Raw genomic sequence first — 11,436 nt, forward strand, 5'->3', positions numbered from 1 at the left:
TTAATGACATAAGCCTGGGGAGGCTTATAACCACCGTTACTCCTCAGACCACTGTCCAGCTGCAGCGTTTCTCCCTGGGCTGCCACCCCACTGACACAGTGAACTGCAGGAAATCAGCCGCAGGGCACAGTCTGCACCGGCCCCAGCGCCTCTGTCCGCTCTGGACAGGCTCACCCTTCTCCGTGTCCTCAGACAGCCCGTGCTGTAGGAGTCGGAGGGGACCTTGGTGGCCACGCCCACACGGGGGTCTTGGACAGCACCAGCCTTCTGCCTCCGCTGGGGGGCTTGGGTTGCCTTGGCCTTGGTGACGTTGCCTCTTTAGGGTGTTGACACGACCGACCCCAAGTATGCTGGTGCTGGAGACAGTGCACTGGTCTGTTGACCCGTGTCAGCCGCTGAACCTTGTCTGACCCGATGGCAGAGGGCAGTGGGTACTCAGTGTCCCTGAATGAGTGAATCTGTGCCAGATGCTTCCTCTGTCCTGTGTTTCGTGCCAACGGTATTTTACACTTGCAGAGTCCGTTGTCCCTCTTCCCCTGCCTATCCCCAGACCACAGAGATCAATACAGTTAAGGGCCCATGATTTGTCTCGGTCCCACAATAAGTCAGTGCGCCATCGTGAGTGGACGTGGCTTGCCAGCGGGAGATGCTAAACAAGGGCCTCCCTCCTTAAAACAGCCCAGAACTCGAGCTCTTGGTACCCAGAAGATTCCAGAGGCAGAGCAGGAGGGCGCAGCCACATATGCTGCCCCAGCTGGCCTCTCTTCCTTGAGCTTCATCTTTTGTTTGAGTTTTTCTCTGTTGGACTGAGGGGCCCAAGGAAGTGAAGGGATCTCTCATGGAGGTCCGTGGTGGGAACCTACGAAAACCAGGTCCACTGTCCCAGAGAGGAGGTGAAAGTCAGGGGTCTGAGCTGGGGCTGATAGGAGGGCCTCCCCCCCCCCATCCAGATGCAGGCAGGGGGATCAGAGGGACCCCAGTCCCTTGTGCTGCCCCTGACCATTGCCATCTCCCCGGCAGAGGCAGGAGGCTGGCAGAGGCTGGGTCACGGACCACACTTCAGCTTCCCTCTTTTATCACTAGGCCTCATGGCTGGAGGAAAATGGGTGTCCAGGAGCCATGGGGCACAGTGGTTAGGGACATGGGCATTGTGGTCAGAAAGGCCTGGGTCTGAGTCCAGATTCCACCTCTTACCAGCAGTGTCTTGATAAAGTCCCCTAACCTCTCTGAGCTCATTTCTGAATCTGGAGTCGAGAGCAGTAAGTTGTAGGACCTGCCTGAGAGGGCTGCCGAGAAGGTGGACAGAGGTGGTGTGGAGAGAGGACGGCCGCGTGGCCAGCGCAAGGCGCCTCCTGCACAAACCCGAGCCCCGCGTCTGCTCGCCTGGGCGCCAAGTGCCCCCCATCAGCTGCTGCTTAGGGTCACGAGCTGTCTGGGCCACTGGGCGGGAGGGGGCAGCAGAGGCCACAATGAGACTCCTTCACCGGGGTTTTCTCAGGAGCCCAGAGAGTGCTGGACGAGAGACTCTAAACTTCGCACCCATCAGGACCACCTGGACATCTGTGAGCCTGTGGATTCCCGGGTCCCACCTCCAGAGCTTCTAATCCAGTGACTGTCAGCACCTGCCCCTGCCCCTACGTGCAGTGTGACCAGACACCCCTAGTATTTCTGATGAGGGCAGTTCCTGGGCCGCACTCTGAACCACCCTCAGAAGTGAAGCCCTTGAGCGCAGGGTTAGGAGATCCTGGGGAGGGTCCACATCGGAACCGAACTCCTGACTCAGCCCCACGTTAGAATTCCATCTTTGGAGCCAAGTGGGACGTCTTCCTTCTCCCTGGGAACGGAGGGAAAGTCCAGGTGCGTCATACTGGAAGATGGGGCGTCCAGCGGTTCCCAAGCTGGTTGCCCGAGTCCCTGAGCAGGAGGCCTTGTAGAATATGGGTTCTTGCAACTCGTTTGACACCCACCCCACACTCCAGGGGAGGAGGATAAGAAATGCGCACCTCATAGCCATTCCTGGCTGGGCATCCTGGAGCTAGGCTGTCCTCTTGCTCCTGGCAGGTGTCACCTCGCTGACCACTGAGGTGAGGAGAACCGAGGCTCCGAGGTAACTTGTCTCACCCAGGTCAAGTGGTGCTGGAGCTGGGGCTCTAGCTCCATCTTTGCACTGCTTCCAGGAGAGCTGCAGGCGGGGAGCCACTCCGCTCCCTGTCCCTAGCCCTCCAGCCCCAAAGGGCAAAGAAAACGGCAGGACCAGGCAGGCACTTCCCCTTCGGAAGCACGCACCCTGAGTGCCGACTGGTCGCCAGGCCTGCAGCTCGCGTCTGCCAGGGGCTGGGGAGCAGGGACACTGCGCCAAGGCGCCGCTGCTGCTGCTGCTGCTGCCGCTTGGGGCTGCGATGGCCTGCAGCCGAGGTTCAGCTGTGTCCCAGCCGTCGGCCCTGCGCAGAGAACTGCCACGGGAGGTGTAATCCACGAACAGAAGCCCTATCGTGAACATCCTGGCCGCTGCCCCACCTCCTGGCCTATTGTTTTGGGGAGTATTCATACCCTTGGGGTATTTTGACTGCGTTGTTCCAGGACAAACCCCCTAAAGATGTGTGCAGAACTTTCGAATTAATTCTCTCGAAAATGTCCCTAAGCTAGAATGATACCCCTTTATGCACCCAGGGCGTGTGATTTTGCACCGGACTCAGAAGCGCCTTTGCATTTTAAGCTGGTAACTTGCACAAGCCGTGCACGCTTTTGTGTTGGCACCGGGGGTGGGAGCTTCATCCCCGTGGTCCCTGTGCGAGCCAGGCCGAAATGGGCCTTGGGGAAGACTCGAGTGAACGTGGTCTTGCGCAGGGGCAGCGGGCGGCTTCGTGAAATCTTGGTCCTGGGCGTGGAGGCAATTATGCCTGTAGAATCTGACCCTTTCGGGTGTGCCTGGAGCCACACTCTCCCCGCGGGGAAGGCTGGACTTTGCTCTCATCCCCAAGCTCCAGGTCAGGCCCCAGGCAGGCCAGGCCCATCCCTGATCCCTGGGCTGGTTTTCCTGCACAGGCCCCTCTGGGTACGTCCCACCTGACCTGGCCCGGCCCGGACGTGAGCACGCAGGGAGATCTTGCTGAAATGAAGGCGCTCCGGGGGAGATGAACAGGAGACCGGGGTTAGCCGCCGCCCCCCATCCCCCACTCTGGTCCAGCGGCGCCAAAGCCACATGCTACCAGGGCGCACCAAGGGGCCAAGGGAGTGGGTGCGGGGGCTGGAGACGCTGCCCGAGAAGACAGGGAGCGCGCCGACTGGGCTGGCATTGGGTTTCTCCTAATCAGCCCCACTTCCCCGGAGCCTCCATCCTAATTGGGGCGCAGGCTCCGATGGAGGAAGCAGGGGGCCCCACGCCTGCCTGCCTGCCTCCCTGCCAAGATTGTCTGGAGCCCCAGCACGACGTTCCTGCACTGGAGGCCTGGGGGCTTTTCTCTGGCCCCGTTCTGGGCACCGACGGGAGGCAGGGGGTGCGGAGAGGTGGCCTCTGCCCCGGAAGACAGTGCCTCCTCCGCCCTCCATGAAGCTGCTCCCCGCCCGCTGCCCAGGAGACCCGGGCCCGCCGCTTCGGCCGCCCAAGACCCCGAGGGACGGAGTCGCCGGCTTTTTCCTGTGCCCTTTATCTCGGTTTTATAGACAGCTGTTAGTTTGGGGCATTAATTGCTTGGGCGAGTTTATTGATAATTTTGATGTAACAGAGCACCGGAGAAATTGCCCTCACGTCCAGAATGTCAGATTTGAGAAGAACCAGGTTCAGAGGCTCACGACCCCACGACGCGGAGAAGCTGTGGTGGGTCTTGAACGGCTGCACCGACAATGCGACTTTATTGTGTTTGTTTTCCTAGGTAGCTGGGAATTGGAATAGAAGGAGGGTCAGTAGGTGAGACAGACTTTTTAAAATGGATTTTCCCCTAATGATTTAGGGGGAAATGTACGCAGATTGGAAACATGCCTATCACCTTGCTCTCCCACCAACAGCCTTTTTCCTGCCCAAATTTTACTCGCTTCTCCATTGGGGAAAACCAAGTGCAGGGCACAAAAAAAAAAAAAAATATCCTACCCCGAAAAAAACCCTTAAAAGGTGTTCCATGATTTATAACAGCTAGAATATGGGAACAGTAAAGTCTGAAACTCAAAGTACAATTCTCATTGGTCTTGGAGTGGCCAAAACGAAAGTGTAAAATATTTTACGTATATACATATATATATATATACACACACGTATATATATGTGTTTTCCTTGGGGGAGGGACAACTATAGTTTTTCTTTAAACGTTTGCTTATTTCTTTAAAACAAGAAACGACATATCGAGGGGCAGAGGGCTCTTCTTAAAAAACAGAAGCCAAGAAAAAGAGTTACTCTCGTCCAGATTTCACCTCAGCGTGAAATGAAGAGTGAAAAGAGAAGGATGAGCCAAGAAATAAAAAAGAAGAAAAAAGGATTAAGAATTATCCATACTTTAAATTAAAAAAAAAAAAAAAGGCTGGAGATCCCAGGCTCGTTTCTGTCTGTATTTGGAAGATATTCTCCAATCCCAATAAAATACTCATGCGATTTTATTTCTAGTTGATACAATATTAAAGGCCATGTACAAATGTTATACATTTTTATTTTTGTTCTTTTTTAGGAAAAAATACACAAAAGGCAAAAACATCCTCAAATTGTCATTTTTATACAGTGCAGAAGGAAATTTAAAATACGTGTCACAAACGCTGCATCCCAGCAGCCAAAATGCTAAAAAAAAAGGGGGGGGGCCTTCATTTTATATATATATATATTTATTTATTTATATAAAACATATGGAAATTTGTCTTTACACAGATCGGACTTAGTTTCAAATTTACAATGGATACCTAAAAAAAAATCTACGCGGCAAATATTGCCAACAAAGTTACACCATTAATACTGATAAACGGAGGAGCCTATGCGGTGTTTCGATTATTAGGGAAAGAAAGTAGAATAAATAACAGGATGAGCCTTGCTATCGTTTTTTTAAAAGTGCCTTAACCTTTCTGCGTCACCGCAATCCTGAATCCGAGCGCTCAGCGGGCCTTCCCGGTCCCCGCGGCGCCGTGTTTTCCTCACTCTCCCACCAGAAGGTTTACAGTAGAGATCAGGAGACAGCCAGGTCTCGGGAGAAAAACACCGACCAAAAAAGTCAAAATAAAGTTAGAAACCAAACCAAAAACACTGAAGAGAAGGATGGAGAGGAAGGCGGAGGGGGACGGCAGCAGAGGCCCGAGAGCCGCCGCTTCTGGGCTCCTTCTGGTTTCTTTCCTAAGACGAGCAGTGGCTTCAGAAATGCAAGTTATTCGCACAAGGATCCACCTGTGGTTGATTGGAGGACTTCTGAGGTGGGGAGGGAGAAGGCGATTTCTTGCCCCCCCCTTCCCTGCAAAAGATGGCTCTGAAAGGAGACGCGCATTCCAAGACATTCTTTCAAAAAAAAATTAAAAATAAGAAGATAAATACTCAACCAAAAAATAAAAGTATTTGATAATGACGGTCTCACATGTTTGCCCTTCTCCTTCCCCGACTTTTGCCGTTGGAGGGGAAAAGGGGGAGAGACCTCAGCAGAATGCTTGTTTAGATGTTGAGGGTTTTCCCCAACACAGCACCTTCTCAGCCGGTTTCAATAGGATCAAAAATAGATATTTATTTTTCAACAGCTGCAGTCAGATCAGGCCCCACCACCACCATTTTAAAGAAACTGTTGAGCGGGTGGCGGGGAGGTGCCGACAGCGGGGCTCCGTCGTTGCCTCGGGGATTCCTTTCCCGAATAATCCGGTCGGGGAGGGGTCAAACCCTTTTCTTCTGCCGACGGTTATACCTCGAAAATAAAGCAGTTTCTGGCGATGGGTTCCGAAGTCCCACTGCTCGGCCAGCCCCTGCCCGGAGGGCCCCGGGGGCTGTGGCCTCACATCACGCACGGCTTGATGTCTTGGTAGGTGACCTGCTGGTGGTAGTAAGAGCCGCCGCCGGCTGAGTGCATGGACGAGGATGCCATTGTGTTGAAAGAGAAGACGAACTCCTTTCGGTCACACATGCTGGGCGACTGCGAGTGATACCGCGGGATGCCTGCGGGGCAGGGCGACAGGAAAGGGGACGTTAAAGGGTTAGCCTCCGGAGGCCAGAGTTCCAGGTGGAGAAGCACCTTTGCCCGAGGGGTGCACGGGGCAGGCTTGCCCGGCTCGGGCGCAGGGCTGGAGGCCTCTCCTCCACAGCGCCTCCCCATGTCTGAGTTCCCGGTCTCCGTAGGGCCGGCGCCCAAAGGGAAGATCCCCAGACACTGGCAAGGATCCCTGCTCCCCTGAGCGCCTGCTGGCTGGGCCTCTCCCACCTTGGACACCGAGCCTGGGCCGGGGCCTTCCAGAGGCTGACGGGGGAAGTGGTGAGAGGGGCCGAGATGCGCCAACAGGGAAGGTCCAGCGGCCTCCACTTCCAGGGCAGCCTGGGGCCTGTGCCTGGGGCTGGGCAGCCACCTTCCAACCCCAAAGGCTGCGGTGGCCCCAGAGCAGCCGGCCAGGCCGGCAGGGGCCAACACGGGGGCCAAGGGTGGCTTCTCCAGAGGAAGGGCCCTTTGAGAACCGAGCCTCTGGGACAGCTGGAGCCCGCCTGGAGTTTGAAGCTGCCCAAGCTGGGCAACCCGGTGCAGAGGGCCCCTCCAGCCTCCAGGCCCGGCTCCTCCCCCCACAGGCTGCTGACAGCTGACTCCTGGCAGGCCCCTGCTTGGATCACTCCAAGCTCTTCTCAGAACCAGGCCCAGAAGGCTGCTAGCGGGTGCCGAGATGGAGGGTTCAGAGGGAAAGATTGCTGTGCACCTTCCTTCTCGGAGGATTGGGGCTGGGGCGGTACCTGGAGACCTGAAAACCTGGCTCCTGAGAAACAGGCTCTGTGGGGGGCCTGCAACTCTGACCCTCGATCGGGTCCCCTCTCTGCCTGTCACCACAAAATGCCCCGACTCAATGTTCGCGTGGCCCAGGCCTGATTCCTGAAAGGCCGGGCTCTGAGCCTCTGAGCAGGCGTGCAGCCCAGCCGGCTTTGGGCCTAACTCTTCCGTCCTGCGCGGCTCAGAGCAGAGGCGGCTCTCCCGCAGCTTTTCTGGGGCGAGTGGGGAGAGTGAGCCAGCTGTCCGGGGCTGGGCCTGGCTCCATCCTGGGAACTTGCTGAGGTGTGAGGGGGCTGAGGGACCTGAGGGGACTTAGAATGTTGGAGTCTAATAAGTCTTTTTGGTGAGGACGGGGCCTACCTGGCCAGGCTGGGGCAGCCAGCAGCTGGGAGTTGAAACAGAAAAGGAGAGACAACGACATCTTAGTCTATACTGGGGGCTCCAGGCTGCACTCGCGTCTCAAATGGGGGGAGGTGGGGCTGAGAGGCACCCTGGGGAGCTTGGCACCGCAGAGAAGTGGCCGCAGGCTGTGGCCCAGGGCGGTCAGCAGCTTCAGGGGGCTGGGTCTGCAGTGCACTCACAGATGTGCTCCCCTCAGGACTGGGACAGTTCAACCTCCCCACTCACCTTGCAGCTCAGCTGGGGTGTTGTGACTGTTCTGGTGCAGATACGGCTGGTCCAGGGAATGCGTGGAGAGGCTGCCGGACAGGGGGTTGGCCGCGGGGTTGCAGGGGGACAGGGGCTGCTGCTTGATGTAGGAGGCGCTGCTGTTGAGCGCCGCGGAGGCGGAGGGCGGCCAGGCGGCCGCCGAGCCTGAGTAGACGGCGTGGGGCTCCATGACCCCACCGGCGGCCGCGGGCAGCAGTGGGGAAGCAGGCACCGAGCTGTCGTGGTGCGGGTACTCGCCGGCCGCCGCGGCGCCGCAGCTGCCCATGTACGAGTGGCCACCGTTGGCGGGCAGGTGGGGCACCGAGTGGCTGGGCAAAGGCATGCCGTCCACGTTGCCCGGCAAGTGGCCGTTCATCATGCCCAGACCTCCCTCCAGCGCCAGGCTGTTGGGCGGGCACGAGAGGCCGCCGGCAGAGCCCTGGAAGCTGTAGGTGTCCGGGAGGTGGCTGAAGCCGAGCCCGTTCACCATGCTGTACATGGGCTTGAGCGCCTGGCATTTCCTCCGGAAGCCGCGCGGCCGCCGCCGAAAGGAGCCCTCCTCGAACATGAACTCACTGGCCGGGTCGATGGTCCAGTAGTGGCCCTTGCCCGGCCGCCCGAGGCCCTTGGGCAGCTTGATGAAGCACTCATTGAGCGAGAGGTTGTGGCGCACCGAGTTCTTCCAGCCCTGGTAGGAGCCGCGGAAGAAGGGGAAGCGGCTCTGCAGGAACTGGTAGATCTCGCTGAGTGTCAGGCGCTTGGTGGGCGAGCTCTGGATGGCCATGACGATGAGCGCGATGTACGAGTAGGGCGGCTTCTCGGGGCGCCGGATGCCGGCGTTGGTCTTCTTGGCCTTGGACGGGCCAGACGACGCGGGGTCCATGGCCGCGCCGCCTCCCCCGCCGCCGCCGTGCGGTGGCTGCTGCTTCTCGGGCGCCGAAGACATCGGGTGGCTGCTGCCGCCGCCGCCGCTGCCGCTGCTGCTCTGCGCCGCCGACGAGCCGGGAGGAGGAGGAGGAGGAGGAAGAGGAGGGGGAGGGGGAGGAGGGCAAGGGGGAGGGGGCTGCGCGCGCGGGGCTGGCTGCACCTCTGCCGTCATCGGCGGCCACTTCTCCCGAGCGAGCCTCGGCGCGCCCTCCCCCGCCCGCTCGCTCGCCCGCTCGCTCGCTCGCTCGTCCTCCCCGAGGAGCTGATGGATCCGCGGGCGGTTGGCGCAGAGCCCCCTCTCTCTCCAGCTGCCTCCTCCCCCCACCTACTCTCCTCCCTCTTTCCCTCTCGCCCTCCCACAAGGGAAGGAGCCGAGCAGAGGCTGAGAGCAGGCTCTCTGCAGCCTGGGCGGAGGCCGCTAGAAAGCCCCCCACCGGTTTTGCGGGGGAGGCACCACCTCTCGGGCCGGTGGCCGTGCGCCCCCGCGGGGAGCACCGCTCGGTCCCCACCACCCGCGGCGCTCGGCTCCACGACTCCAGCCGAGGCCGCCTTCTCTGCCTTGTCTCTCGGCGGCGTCTCGCGGGCCGGCGTAAGACCCTCCAGGAGTTCCCTCCCCTCCCTGCCCCCCTCCGGCCCCCGCGGTGGTGGGCGCTTAAAGGGCCCCCACCTTCGCCTCCCAGCGTCCGCCTGCAGAACCCGCCCCGCCTCCACCAACCTGGCGAGCAAGTGTTAAAGCGCCCTCGGCCCGCGGTTCAGCCCAGCTGCGCGCAGGCCCCCCGCCTTCCCTGCCCGGCCCGAGCGGAGGAAAACGCACCCCGGGTCCCGGGCCTTCCCCGACGCGTACTGCTCGGTGGCAAATCGCAATGGCAGTGGCGGCCGTGGCCGCCGGGTCGTGACCATCGCGGACGCAGCCGGTTCGGCTACGGGTCCCCGCGGCCGGCGGGCGTGTGTTCCCGCGAGGGACCGCCTACCCACTCTCCCCGCCCCGGGAAGGACTGCGCCGCGCCTGGGACTTTTCGGACTCGCCCAGCCCGGCGCGAGCGGGCGGGCAGCCGATGGAGCCGAGCGCGGGCGGAAAACGAAAGCGCAGGGCGGGTCGCTGCCGCTTTGTCTCCGGCGCCGCAGGCTGTTCGGGGAGCGAGTGAGAACCTCTGGCCTTGCGGAGACCAACATCTCCCGGGCTTCCCGAACAGGCGGCCACGCTCATTCACTTACTTGTGCACTCGTGCACACACAGGCATACACTGATGCACATGCAAACCCGGTAAATTTCGCAGACTCAGATGTGCAAACTCACACCCACGCGTTCGTTCCCACTCACGCGCACACGGCGCTCAGGCATGTGCGTGCCCACTCGTGCGCTCACTCACGCGCACACAAAAGGCCCACAGGAGCTTCAATTCGCACCTACTCCCACTCATGTGCACACTAGCCACGCTGATCTGAGCTCACACATAACTCAGTTGACCCCCCCCCCCCAGCATACATACTGAAAACCCGCCTATTTGGCCCCGCAGTCCCTGTGTCCCCGCTTCCCAAGAGCAGGTTCCGATTTCTCGCAGATGGTAAAGGCCCTGGCAGGAAGTTTATACGGTTCAACGTAAACACATTCTGGGGGATTCTTTAATAATAATAATAGAGAATTCCGCGTGCGCGGGGGGAGTTGGCCTAATGCCCCTGTGGGCTCGGCCTGCCGCCGCCGCGGGGGCCTCTGACATTGAGCGCCAGGCCAGGTTCCGGAAAGCAGTCTGCGCGGGCGGGGAGCATGGGCCCGGGCGGCCCTCGCGCGCCAGGCTGCCCGCAGCGGGGGGCTCGCATGCAGCCTTACCCCGCCAACCTCCCGGCGCTGGGGTGCGGGCTAGGACGGGGTAGGGGGGACGCTGGCGCCGAGCGCAGGATGGCGCAGGAGCCGGGCGCAACGCCGCACGCGGGGACCCAGGTGAGTGCTGTTCGCTCGCAGACTTAGGAGGAGGGAGGCGAGGGGTGTTTTCGCGGGTCGTCGCGAGGAGCCAGGACGCCGTGCCGCGGCGCGAGCTGGGGCGAGAGGCGTGTGCCGGGCTCGGAGTGCGGCCCCGCGGCGCTTTTCAAAGCCCACCGGCCTCTCGGGTTTCTCGGGCCTCCTTGTCAACCCGCTGACGCCCCTCCTCGCTCCGACGCCTTCAGCTTCGGCGGTAGACGCCTCGTCGCCTTCGGGACGCTTGGCACATCCATGCGAGGAGCCGGGGGTCTCGGCGGCGTAGCCTGCCCTGGCGGAGCGCGCTCGCGGGAGACTAGAAAGCCAGCTTCTCTGCGCTGCGCTTTCGCTCGGCTCTCCCGGCCTCGGCTCCGCACGCAGGCAGGGGTCGGTCGGCAGGGGAAGGGTGAGTGTGGGATGTGACCGCGTCGTGTGCGGTTGTCTTCGCGCAGGTAGACGCGCGCTGGCAGACCCACTCCCACTTCCCAGAGCCCAGCCAGCATCCACCGACCGCAGGCATCCTGAGCACCGCGCATAGCCTCGGCCTCCATACGTCAGAGAACACCCCTCACACAGCTCAGGCGCCCCAACCCTTGCACGAGCGCTCTGGCCTGCCCACCGCCGAGGACACACTTTCGGTTCCGTGCACACACTCCTGCGCTGCGCGTTCGCCCACGCACAGCCCGCCGCACATGCACACGCAATCGCACGCACGGCCGCTCCACTCGCGCGCGCACACGTCCACGCACACGCAATCTCACATTTCTCTCTCCATCACTTTTTTTTTTTTTTTCCCCCCGCCGGACGGCAGCTGCAGGGTAGGAGGCCCCGCGGCGCTGGGAGGGAAGTTCCCGAGAAGGGGTCGCTACTACCAGCTGCCGGGAGCACATCTGGCCTTTAGAAGAGAGGCTATTGGGGGAGGTTGCCCCACTCCCAAGGCAGCGAGGGGTGCAACGCAAAGCCCCAGGCTCCCAGAAAGTGATAGTAACC

At 60.4% G+C, this 11,436-nt stretch overlaps 1 protein-coding gene across 1 annotated transcript; it reads right to left on the reverse strand.

The window, feature by feature from the left end:
• Nucleotides 1-3,833: 3,833 nt before the first annotated feature.
• FOXF1 (forkhead box F1) lies at nt 3,834-8,664 on the reverse strand (the record flags this gene model as incomplete). The annotated part of the gene is given in 4 exon segments (XM_082863103.1): nt 3,834-6,106; nt 7,545-8,569; nt 8,571-8,619; nt 8,622-8,664. Coding segments are annotated over 4 exon segments (1,278 nt in total). The 3' UTR covers nt 3,834-5,945.
• Between the last annotated feature and the right edge of the window lie 2,772 nt (nt 8,665-11,436).

This window comes from Leucopleurus acutus, assembly GCF_964270905.1.
Source record: "Leucopleurus acutus genome assembly, chromosome: 20".
NCBI classification, from domain to species: Eukaryota; Metazoa; Chordata; class Mammalia; order Artiodactyla; family Delphinidae; genus Leucopleurus; species Leucopleurus acutus.